General features: G+C 28.6%; 1 protein-coding gene across 3 annotated transcripts; it reads right to left on the bottom strand.

The window, feature by feature from the left end:
- Window positions 1-10,117: 10,117 nt before the first annotated feature.
- LOC9327176 (probable protein phosphatase 2C 10) lies at window positions 10,118-12,185 on the bottom strand. 3 transcript variants are annotated; one of them, XM_021014482.1, is made up of 6 exons: window positions 11,954-12,185; window positions 11,755-11,870; window positions 11,224-11,463; window positions 10,838-11,114; window positions 10,588-10,742; window positions 10,118-10,505 (listed from the first exon to the last, which is right to left on the bottom strand). In XM_021014482.1, exons 2-6 carry the CDS (start codon window positions 11,791-11,793, stop codon window positions 10,368-10,370), a joined length of 849 nt encoding a protein of 282 aa, XP_020870141.1. In that variant the 5' UTR covers window positions 11,794-11,870; window positions 11,954-12,185; the 3' UTR covers window positions 10,118-10,367. The 3 variants fall into 3 exon arrangements, with proteins under 3 accessions (XP_020870141.1, XP_020870140.1, XP_020870139.1); XM_021014481.1 differs by having other exon boundaries at window positions 11,755-11,862; XM_021014480.1 differs by having other exon boundaries at window positions 11,755-11,853.
- Window positions 12,186-13,488: the final 1,303 nt, after the last annotated feature.

Here is a 13,488-nt window from a genome sequence, read left to right as displayed (position 1 = left end):
AGACAACATAATATAAAAATTCATAAAATATTAAATTAATCTATAATTTGCATAAAAACTTGAAAACATTATATATTGTGAAACAAAGAAAAATTCTCCAAAACATTTTATATTATGAAACGGAAGGAGCATCATGGGTATTTGTGTTTTCATGGAGACTAGCTAGTGAGTAGTTCTCTTTGGAACTTTATGTATGGTAGATTAGGGTGAATAATGGTTGGTTTGTGGTACGTAGGGATATATTTCAATTGATCCATGCTTACAAAGTGTATTTAAGGCTAGATTATTGCTTATCAAACTAGTTTAGAGCTTCAACAATTTTATGCCCCCAAGATATTCGATGAAATGCCGGATTGAGTTTCATAAGTGCTTTACATATTTTGCCAATGGAAATTGATGATTATGATGTTTATTATTATCTATGTAGACTACTTGTGATTTTAATGCATTCTTACATTTGATTACGACCAAATATATATATAACTAATGTCATGGAAGTGGATTAGTCTAAATTAGTGATCTAAGGCCTAAAGATTAACGTTTGTAGATTGTTTGAGCATCATGCATCAACTCGGATTTGCCCGAATTGATTACCATTACACTTAATTCGCTTGTTTTATTTAATTTCCAATTGTTTAGGTTATCACTTCACTTGTTTCTTGCTTTATTTTTCTTTAAATTTGATATTAGTTTTTTGCGTGCTTGTTCGAATTCATTAGTTCTTGTTTAACTAATTTTAACTTTATCATTTTAGGTTGTTTTTTAGAAGAAAAACCAAAACAATTATCATTTACTTTCATAAAGTATCTTGCATTCTTAATGTTAGTTTTTACTTTTTTGTGGTTCAATTCCGTTGAATACTATGACTACCGTACACTACCGGTTTTTATTCGGTTTTAAAAACTTTGAGCTATCAGTTGACGACTTCACGTGGGAGTGGACCACTTGCCTAAATTTTCACGTGGAAACTTTGGGTTATATTTGATTGTTCACATACACGTTGTATACTTGTATTGGACTCAAAACACTAAAAATAAACGTATACAAACACTAGATTTTCAAGATATCACGAACTTTATGATTCTTGTCTTCTTAACGAACTTTAGGTTTACAATTATGATCCATATTTTTGTGAAGACAAGATATGTGACAATTCATGTGCCAAGGCAAGGCTACTCCAGTATCTTTTTTTTTTTTTTTGCTTAGGAGTTGTGCCGAATTATTAATCTAAAATTTTGATCGCAGTTAAAAGAAACGGTTTAATGGTTTCAATATTTGATTCTAGTAGTTCTTGAAGGACGATCCATATTTAGAGGTCTTGAACTCATCTTGATGTGAGACCATGCACTTAAGACCTTCGAGATCAGAAGCCCGTGGTTGACATATGATTCGTACAAAAGTACTTCGCTGACATTACTTCCACCTACTGTTACTAAACGTCACACAGAATACGACATGTTTTAATAAAAGGTTCGGCAAAACAATCCTCTAAGTCAATTTTGTTTGCAAGTTTACCCTCTAAGTTCGAATTATGCAAGTCAACCCTACAATCTTAAAAGTCATCTGCAATACTGTCCTCCCGTGTAGTGATGACTTGGCACTTGTGCTACACGGTAGGGCAGTATTGCGGCGGGTGACTTTTGAGATTGTAGTGTTGACTTGCATAATTCGGAATTGAAGAGTAAACTTGCAAACGAAATTGATTTAGAGGGTTGTTTTGTAGAAAACCCTTTAATAAATGTTAAGACGGCACCTTTTTTTTTTTAATTTTTTAATTTTTTTCTCTTTTTTTTTTTTCTCTGCCCGTCAGACTTTAGTCGTGTTGGTTTTGAAACCGTGCAGCCACCATTAATAAACACACTGTTTATAACTAATTTTGTTATATGATTACAATAACATAATATATCTATTATATTTTGTTATAAGACCTACTAATGATAGTTAGAATCAAGTGGCTTTAAAATTTTATTTTTTAGTTGAATTGTGCTAAGTAATGCTTGGTCAAGTGGCTTTAAAATTTTAATACTAGCTAGCTTTGGAAATGTACGTTTGCACAAACACGCCGTACATACAGAATATTGGATTTTGAAAAGAAAAAAAAATGAATATTGGATTTTGGTCGTTTGAGTCAAAAGATTATAAAATTATTTGAAGAACAAATTTAATCTATTATATCTCAGTATCCAATAATGCTGGACGAGTCGTTAAAAGTCAATGAAATTAGAGATTGGTTGAGAAAATCAAATGAGATATTGTCGATCGTTCTTAATTATGACTATATAGAAGATGAGTTCAAAATATAAATAGATTACAACTAGTAAACCTGGAAATAAAAAATCGATATAACTTTTTTTTTTTATATATAACTCAGGAAAAATTTTAGATACATAGAGGAGTCTATAACTAATCTCTGGGACAAAGTATTCTACGGGTTTGGTTCTCCCAAGTTTTTAAATTGACCGTAAACAATAGATCTATACTCATGTGGCCAAAGAGATAAAACTGAGCAATTCTGTGTCTTGAAATCGATATAACATTGTGTTGTTTGAGAAGGCATTTCACAAAATAAGTTGTGTACATTTAGAGATGAAATTGTGATAAATTATTCAAATTTTAGATGAGTCTTTAATTAAGCCAACTATGTTCATATGGAATTAACAAATATTTAATCTTCTAAACTTAATATTGTTGCATTGCTTAACAAAAAAAAATATTACTAGTTATTATCAGAGCCGTCCCCGAGAATTTGAAGGCCAGAAGCAAAAAAAAAAAAGGCCTATTATTTATAAAGAAAGTTAAAAAAATTTTTGAAAAATATTGAAAATAAAGATAGGAACTCAAACTGTGCACCTCTCACTCTCATTGAACTTAAACAATTTTGCAAAAAATGAAGCCGATTTTATATATAAGGCAGTTAGCTTTGTTCGCTTGGCCTTGTCGATGGCTCTTCTTGTTATTAATAAGTTCTGAATTGAACTTTGACCGAAACTTAAAAATTTTGAATACGCAAATTTTAGAATAATTATAAAACTTAAAAAAATTTCTTATGACTTCGATAATGCTAAATCACGATTCACGAAAGTTAACTAAATATAAATCACTCAAATACTAGTTTGTTATTTATCCACACACATGGGCTGAGGAAAGTTTTAACCTACGGCCCAAGTTCTAGTCACATTCTTTAATCGAACAAAAGGCCCAAGTGCCAAATCACATTCTTTAATTTAATCAGATAATAACATAGGTTCACGCGCTACTCTAATGATCTGAAGAAAACATTCAATTATTGAACGACAACTAGAATAATTTTCTCAACAACTCCAACATAGAAATAAATGTAACTAATCTAAAAAAAATGTGACCATTTCTATTCTATTGAATTTTTTAAAATTAAATATTAAATAATAACGTTTAATCACACATTAAAAGTTATCATTAGTTGAATTTTTTAAAATTAAATATTATATAACTTTTAAGATAAAAAAAAAATTTAATTTGTGATTTTAATAGGGTCAATTTGGGTCATTTACATGAACATAATAATATGATCTTAACGCAAACAAAAAGAAATCAATACCTACGTGGCTACGTCCAAAGAAGATCTTCAAAAGATGAAATAAAACATAGAAAACAATTAATGGAAAATTAACATAAAAATATCCTTAAAATAATGAAAATTTTAAAAATATTAAAATAGTAAAAAGGAAAAATTATACGATTAAAGTTTTTTATCAAGACATTTATGGGATACTCATAGGGCAGATATATATATAATTAGTGTAGAACATTTATAATAAACTAGAATTATGATCCGTCCTATGGACGGGTAGTTACTTTTTATATTAGGTAGCATTTTTTGTTTTGTAAAATCTAAATTTTACGTATTTACGATCTAACTAAAACATAGATATAATACCGATGATTTCTTAAGCATGTTAAAAAGAATTATTGAATTATTACATGTTTGAGTCTTGTTCTAAAAATCCCCGCCTAACCCGATTACTCCCCGCTTAATCGCTAGGCCCACCCTCTCCGCCTCAATTAATGACTAATCCCTTAAAAAAATCAATCACCCGATTACTCTCCGCCTAATCCGATTAATTCCCACCTAATCCGATTATTTTCGCCTATTTACAAATCCCGATTATTTTTTATTGCAAATATAAAAAAAACTTTTTTTTTGTTATTCAAACATTTGAATTGGTAGTTTGTGATGTTTTACCAATTTTTGTTCAAATTTTAATAAAAATCATAAATTTTTAACTAAAAAATCATAAAAATTTGCCTTAAAATATATTTTTATGTGTTTACTGCAATTTTGAAAATAATATTAGATTAATATATTTATAAAATATTAAAATAACCCTAAAACTAGTCTCCGATTAATCCCCGATTTTAATCCGATTTTCCGATTAATCGCTAGGTCCATACTAAACGCTCGACTAGCGTCTAGCGATTTTTCAAACAACTTTGAGACAATAATAAATCAAATCATTGAATTTTGTATCGCAATAAATAATAGATAACAGATAACGATGAATTTTATAATATAAAAAATGAAATACACGGAAAGAAAAAAAACAACTATTCTAAATGTATTGATATATTGCTCTCTTAGAACGGATAGCACATATACATGAGAAATATTATTAATATACACATGGAAATGAAAAATAACGTGAGGTTTGTACACATCGAGTCTTCTCTCGTATTGTTTCTTGAGTCATATAGAAATGTAGCATAATGATCTCTTGTTTGAGCTTAGAAACCCTTCCATAACTATTATGTCGGAGAGAAGTTCTTGAACCTTAAATGGATTTTAGGTAGATAAACATACTTTTATGTGACAGAGAAGATGTGCGTTACGTTTGGGACACCTTAATCTTGTCTCCTTGATCAGAAGCTTTCGACTACAGAGATGAGTGTTGTTCGGTTTCTTCCTGTAATTAATTCCTTAATCGCTGCACTTGTTTCAAACTCTGAGCATTAAACAGATTTTTCTATTTATTTAAAAAAGAGCATAGTGAAACTAATTAAAAAATAAAAACAAAAAAAAAGTGGATTGAAACTCACGTCTTCTCTTCATAACTGTAGATGTAATGAAACTTGATGTTCTATGGGGTTTAAAAAATGGGAAATTGGAAATAAAGGATAAATATTTAAGTATTTGTCCATATATGAATTCTATGAACAAATATCAACTATTCCTAAACTACCCCTTGGATAAGATTGAATCAATTGTTTCAAAAATGATTAAGAAAAATATGTATTAAAATGATAAAGAAGACATGAAGATATATAAAATGTCAAAAATATATTGTTTTGTTTTCGTTTTAGATAGATAAAATTTGATCTATAAAGTTTAGAATATGTCTTCTGAAATTAGAATGTATATTCTATATACTTACATGTTCTACAAAATTTAGATTATGTATTCTACACACTCTACATGTTCTACAAAATTTAGAAGTCATTTCTGTTCTACGGTATTTAGAATACTAGTTTCTACGACTTTTAGAATACATATTCTATACTTTGTTCTTTATCTACAAAAATTAGAATATGTTTTCTAACATTTACTCATGTTCTAAGAATGTTCGAAAACATATTCTTAAGATTTTTTTTTTATTCTATAAAAATTAGAAAGTACATTCTATCTAATTTAGATTTTAAAAAAAAAATCTTAAAATATGGAAATTGAATATAGTAAATTTGATTACATCTGCAAATTACAGAATTTGAATTCTGAATACTTTAAAATTCTTTATACCTAAGTGAATAAATTATAACACAAATTAGAATTTTTCTTTATACTTCACACTTTTTCTTATAGCTTACGCTTAATTTTTTGTCTCAAAACCCGGAAAATTAGTTGAATTTTGAATACTTTAAAATTCTTTACACCTAAGTGAATAAATTATAACACAGATTAGAATTTTTCTTTATACGTAACATTTTTTCCTATAGATTATGTTTAGTTTCTTGTTTCAAAACCCGGAAAATTATAGTGACGAGCCAAAGACGACCTGTGTGACAAGCAAGCAACCTTACTAATAAAGGGCGTTGGTAATAGAGAACTTGTTGTAAAGAAATTGAAATCAAGGGAGTGAGATAGAGAGAGAGATTGAAGAAGAAGAAGAAAAAAAAAGTTATTTAATATGGCGTTATTAGAGAGGAGAGAACAATTACGAAAGCTTAACATGAGCAAGAGAATTAAAGAAGAAGAAGATATGAAATTATCTACGGCAAAACAAATAATGGAATGTAAATAAATGTTGATTTTGTCCTATATTTTTTCCAAATTGTTTTTAGAAAGAAATCAATTTAATTTGGAATTTTTTTAATAGTTTAGTAAGATTTTAAAAGACTATGGGCATATTGGGATTTTAATTATATGAAATCATATATGACCAATATTAAAGTATATATGACCAATCATGAATATAGAATGTATAGATGGACAATAATTAAATTATTTGTCCTTTATTTCCAATTTTCCCAAAAAAATCAATAAATCTGAAATAAAGGGAAATGGATCTAAGATCAAGAGAAGTCAATAAACTTGAATCATACAATCGAAATAAAGATAAATTGATCTGAGATTTTTTTTTTTTTTTTTAAATGATGGAAAGCTGGAGAGACCAAGAGCAAGATATGGATTTGTTTGATAAACGTGAATTGGATTTTTATAGAGGAATGATGACACGGTTTGAAAAATATCGAGATGATCTCAAACTTCCCAAAGATCGTGTGATAATAATCATGGTGTAGTGTGACAAAATTTAGGGGTTCTCAGATTCTTTTGTTGTTAAAATTTTAATTTTAAATATTTAGAAAAAAAAATTGAAAATCTGAGGAAGTTGCGTTGATAATTTTAGTTACTTTTTTAAATTAGAACAAATTCCAGTTGGCACAATTTTATTTTTTCTCTGCATCGTCTATTTTTGTTCCTTTTTTAAATAATTTATTTTTGAAGAAAAATCTATGTGGCACATTTCTATTGATAAGGTGACTTGTGGTTTATGATATAAAAGATTTGTAATTAAAATCTAATAACAAACTTTAAAGACAAAATAAATTTCCACAATTATAGAATTTCTTACACCCTAGTAGTGGTTAACTTATGCTGGAACGTGAAACAGAAAGATCGTGGTCACAAGAAAAAATCGTGGTTCAAGATAAACATAAGAATGAGACTTATGAAAAACAAAAAAAAAGATAAGCATGAGAATGAGACTTTGGTTTTTTTTTTAATGATTTAAATAAAGAGAAATTGGAGTGTATAACCAACAATAAAACTATAATTAAGTAACTAACTTAAGACAAAAAAGAAACTCATATTCTCTATATTATTTACAATATATCCTAAAATACCCTTTAGCCTTTGCCCTACCTATCTTTTTCACTGTCTATTATTTTTCTTTCTTTCTCCATTTCTTTCTTATTAGTTTCTGCAAATCAAATATTTTTTTCTGCTTTGGTAAACACCACATGCCTTCAAATCTAATTCATTTACTTTTTAATTATATCCTTGATTCATTGAAGAATTTTAAATATATAGATGTTATGATCTGGGCGCCGATTCCATTTCTTTCTCCATCAATTTTGCCAAAGTAGAACTTAAACCATTGTTAGAAAACTTAAACCTATTACTATTCTATCTAACTAAAGTCTACAATATATAGTTTTTTTTCACCAAGATTCAAGTGGGAAAGTTCCCAAGATTTGAGATTCAATTATGTTTTTTCTTTTCCTTCCTTCACTCACACATCCTCTCAATCTAATTTATTAGATTCTGTTTAAAAACAAGCTCGATTATGAAACATTGTTCGATTCATGTGCCTGATTTTTAAATTAATAGTACGGTTGTTTTTTGTAAAGTATAAATCAACAATACTGTTATTCATCTGTACTATTAATTCAGAATCACTAAATATTAAATAACCTTATAAAAGGTAAAATATTACATAAGATGTCATTGGTTTTTAGTGTTTTTAAATAAATTCATTAAGGGTACAATAGTAATCACAAAATTAATATATTTAAATAAAAAATAAAAGATAGTAAAATTCTTTTAAGTAATTATTAGTTTCCAAAAAATTAAACTCAATTTATCACTCTTATTAGTTATGGTCAAAAATTTTGAAATTAATTTCTAAAAAATTGTTAACCAATGATAATTGTAAAACTAAGATTTGATATCCAATTAAGATTATATCTAAACCAATTCTAATAAACTATTCTATATCAAAAATAAAAAGAAAAATAATATCATTTTAATTCAAATTAAAAACACAATCGTTTCAAATTTTTTTATCAATGGAGGATTTTAAGATTGAATTTGAAATTTCGTAAAAAATTAAATACAAATATTTAACATTCAGTTTTTTTTATAATATTTTCACAAATTTTGAAATATTAAGCAAAATTTTATTTCACAATTTCTAAAAACGATATTAAATATTAACAAATATTTATATAACTATGAAATAAACTCAGATAATGATAAATTTAAAGTAATTATCATTATGGCCTTCGTTTAGAGCAAGTTTTGAAAATATCTAAATAATAGATTGTACATATTAATTTTGAAATATTTTGTGTTTTATTTTTTTCTTTTCAATCGGATCTTCCTTAAATAAATCCATGATATACTGCACACAGTTTTCAAAATAACGTGAACTAATTATATTTTTTGCATTCAAAACAAATTATGCAGCAATAGCATATCCCTTTTATAGATGTATCTCAAATTTTTATTTTTAGTCCAAAAAATCGAATTAATTATGATTAAACAATGAAAAGAAAAATATCTAAAATTTAGCTAAGGAAAGAAACATTAATAAATTTATTAAAATATATTCACAACTTTAACAGCATACATATTAATCCGCAAAACTCACTGTATATATTGTATGGTATTTAAAGGTAAGCAAACAAGAATTTGGAACATGATTTTAATGGAATGAAATGGGAATAGGAATTACGAGACGAGATAGAAGGGGAACATAAATTAAAAATCAAACTAAATACCCAACTGGTATGAGTTCGGGTTATGAGTACTATATAAAATAAATTTATTTACACACATAACCATGTACGTACGTTCTCATTTACACATAATCTATTTTAATAAATAGCGTTTTTCGGACGCTATTAATAATCGTTTTTCTTGTAGTGTTTATGACGGATACGGGACCGTAATATTTTTATTTCACGTATACGTGACAGGTTATGGGACAAAGAATTTATGACAGATACAAGACGGGATAGGTTTCCCGTTCCAAAATAGTTACGCCTAGCTAATATACATCAAATAACCCAAACTAAAACCGAATCCATATCCTATTTAACATCTGTAATCAAACTGTTAGAAATGTTTTGATTAGTTTAGAAAACAAACACATAACATCACTTCACTTTTGCAACTAAATTAGTACGGATCTTAAAATATAATTATGCACTTACGCAACTGAATTTCGTTCATTACTCTAACTTTATCTATACTATTACGAAATTCAATAATACAACAAAATATTTTATATTCTTAAAACCTATATAACAATTTCAATAATAATATATATGCACGTACATGTAGATCCATATCTAATACACTAAAATATATATCGTAAAAACAACAAAATAATTTATATTGAATTAAAAGTTGTTATAAATTCTTTTAAAATATGAAATCTCGCATGTAAGTGCGGGTCATGATCTAGTGATTATTTAAAAAAACTTATTATGTTTGACTGAACTAAAAATATATATAATTGAATTATCATCTAAACAAATTAGAGCAGCCTCTGATGTTGGAAAAGAAGAATAAGAAAAAAAATTAGAATGTCTTTTCATTTTAGTAAATGTCTGATAGCTTTAAAAATATGTAAATTATTCTAATAAAAATAAATGTTTTTTTTTCAAAAAAATAACCAATGGAGAATCACAAAACAGTTTTTACTAATTAAGTAATTTCTGTTAAATATTTTTCTTTTGAATTAAAAAGTCATTTATAAACCTATATGTATGTATTTTATTAAAAGGAACAAACAAACATTGTAAACTAAAAAAGTTTCAATGACAAGAGAAAATGAGGACAGTTGAAAGTTGAAACAGAGATCAGAAGAAGCACACAAAGCTTTATATACACTCCCCACCCACTTAAGAGTAGTTTTCTCATGTCAAAGCAGAAGATAAGTTGTTTTTTTATACACCAAATCTCACTTACACAGACCACAAATCAAACCAATCAAATTGCCAAACATTACCAATCAACCATTTTACACCGGAGGTAAAAAAGAAACAAGTAAAAATATATTCTACTCTTCAGTGTCAAACTTATTTATTTGGTTTCAAAAGATCTTTCATCACCTTAATCTGACGACAATGCAAGAAATATCGTCTTTACTGTCTCTTCTCAGCGCTTCGGTTGTTAGTTCTTTCGCTGCTTTCAGTGGATCTTTGATTCTTCTCGCGATATCAATCGCCTCTTGGTTAGCCATCACCTACACATTTACACATAAAAACCGTTTAATCCAAAAACGCCAACCAGTTCCTTCACAACAAAAGAACAGCACCATTGTTTACCTTCCATAGACCGTCACTAGCAAGAACAAGAACATCTGTGTGATCATCTATAGATGAATCTTTAACGTCTGGATCTGACCGTAGATGTGTTTTGAGGCTTTTGTCCCCAAAAGCACGAGAAACCGCTAGCTGTCCGTTAACCCGAGGGACATCTCCTGAAAAAACAGAACAAAAGACATGTTTTGGGATCTGATGTTTGGATAACTTTTTTCTTGATTTGATGCGTTTGGTATTATCATCTAAGATTAACCTGGCATGTTCGATACAAAGCCTCCTCTATCCTCGATGCTCAACCTTTCAGTGTGCGGCTCATGATCGATAGTCATCTGTATAGCCTGACCTCCTTGAGATAAAACCGCCCGGGAATCACCCACATTTGCCACCCACAAACGCCGTCCATTCATCAGAATAGCGGTTACAGCGGTTGAACCACCACGGCCTAAGTCAGAAGAATGTGACAGAATGGCTTGGTCTGTCTTCTCATAGGCAGCAATTATTGATCTGTGAGGATCATACCTAAACTGCTCCTGAGCACACACACGGTTTTCAATCATAAAAAAAATGTTAACAATAGGAACAAACACGAGCCAGTAGATGCAGTGAAGAGCCTATATAGTAGTGAAAATTTCTACACACCTCTTTGAGGATATTGGAGAACAAATGCTTCTGTAGATAAGCAGGAACACGTTCACCCAAATGACCATCGTAGATTGCAAACAAACCGAGCTCGCTACCGTCTATTTTCACGAATTTAGACACATGATAATCCTCCATTGGATGATTAGCTTTCCCTTTCACTAAGCTGTAACCGAATTTGATCTCGCCGTCGCTATTTTTCCCTTTTCCAGAACTAGTTGACGCCCTCCCAACCACAAGCTACACCAACAAACAAAAACAAATTCATATCTCAAATTGTTGTTCAAGAACATCCAACTCCATCACACAGAAGTAGACACAAAATGTTTAAGACCTCACTTAAACTCAACAAGTAGCATCTTAACCACTTAATGTCCTTACACAATGACCAACAAATTTAGTTCGATTTCTATCTAAAACTTAGCTTTAACCATCAAAGACAAGAAGAATCAATTTAACAAGTCAATACTATCATAAGTCGTTATCATAAAACCAAGATAAAGAGAAAAAACAAGATTTGAGATTACGTACATCGTAGTCTGAAGAACCGAAGCAACATAACTTCGCCATGAGAGGATAGATGTCTGATTTAAAAAACCAACACCTCTTCTCTTTCAAGATTTCAAGATCCTGCAAACACTTTGAAACTTTTTTCATAAACCAAGAAACAAAAAAAGTCCTTTTTTATAAAACAAAACACGAAATCAGAAAGAACCCACACAAGGATTACCTCAAAATCGGAGAACCCAGATTCCAAAAACCATAAAGAAAGGATAATTTTGGAGTCTACCAGTACGCGGCTTGAGAGCAATACCGTGACGAAAGGGTTATTGATAGACTCTGCAAATGTACTTTATTCAAAAGTCTTCGATAAAAACCACGGAATTAGTGGAAGACGACGACGACGACGACGAGTAGACTTCAATTTTTGCTGTTTTGGTTTTTTTTTTTCCATTAAAAATGAAAAACAAATCTCTTTCCTTGTTATTGGGTTTCGTTGGTTGACTTTTTTGCCGTGTCTTAAAAGCAGAGTCGCTCTGGCTTTGTCCTCTTGTTTATACCCATTTCAATAATTAAAAATTGGAAAAAATATTATTTAAAATCATCGGTTATCCATTTTTCTTGATTTAAATCATAACCTCTTGTATCTAGTAAATCATAACCTCTTGTATCTAGTAATTAAAATGCTTTATTTCAGGTTAATTTTTAACTAAATCATTAATATTTACTAATAAAGCCAATTCAAACACATCGTAACTAGTTTAACGGAGTAATCAGACTATGCTATATGTCCGTTAATTAGCTAAACGACTTCATTTTCAATCAAAAGAAAACCCTCCACATCGTTAATTAGCTTTCTCGATTTTTAGAGTTCGTAATTGATTTGGGATGTTTTTTTAGATGAAAACAACGTCGTTTAGCTAATTAACGGACTTCTTTAACGGACACATAATTTCGTCTGATTGCTCCATTTACCTAGTAAATGATATGTTTTAATTAGCTTTATCAACGAAAATTAGTGATTTATCATTAGTTGTCCATTTCCGTTGATTTAAAGCTTGAACTCTGGACATATGATTAAAATATTTAATTTTAGGTTCATTTTCGATTTAAATGACCTTTTCTTTTTAAAAATTAAACTGTATATCAATTTTATAATATTTAGTGACGTTCATTATTACAACTAAGATTCTTTTCTTAGAAATTATTAATCTAAGAAGTCCTCAATTCTCAGTCCTGTAAAATATTCTTTACAAGACGGAAGAAAAGAAAAAAAAAAGACTCTTAATTAAGTTATGGTACGTTTCATATTAATTATAATTTAATTATATGGTTCAAACTTTAAATATTAAAATATATATATATATTTAGTGTATTTTTCAAATATCACAAAAACAAATTCGTGGAAAATATTTGGTTTATATGGAATTTGTTTTTCTAATTTTTTTGTTTGATAATAAATAGTTTAGTACATGATTCTTCACTAAAATAATCTAATCTGATTTTGTCTCCGCTAGAAACAAAATATTTGAAAAACATAAGAGTAAAAAATATCTTAAAGATAAGTAGAAAGTTTTTTTTTTTTTTTTTTTGGATAAATTACTATTCTGTTTACTTTACATCTGGATTTTCTGTATATAATTGTTAATTCAGATGGAATTAGTCAAGGAAACTTGGTCCGCCAAATTAAATAATTTGAAAAGTAGACCTTTTTCAATTTCCTGAATATGAAAATGATAGATAAAAAAATTATGTAAAATATTT

The sequence above is a fragment of the Arabidopsis lyrata genome, assembly GCF_000004255.2.
Source record: "Arabidopsis lyrata subsp. lyrata unplaced genomic scaffold ARALYscaffold_1, whole genome shotgun sequence".
NCBI classification, from domain to species: Eukaryota; Viridiplantae; Streptophyta; class Magnoliopsida; order Brassicales; family Brassicaceae; genus Arabidopsis; species Arabidopsis lyrata.
The sequence above is the reverse complement of the archived record's forward strand: the minus strand, read 5'-3'. Positions and strand labels throughout refer to the sequence as shown.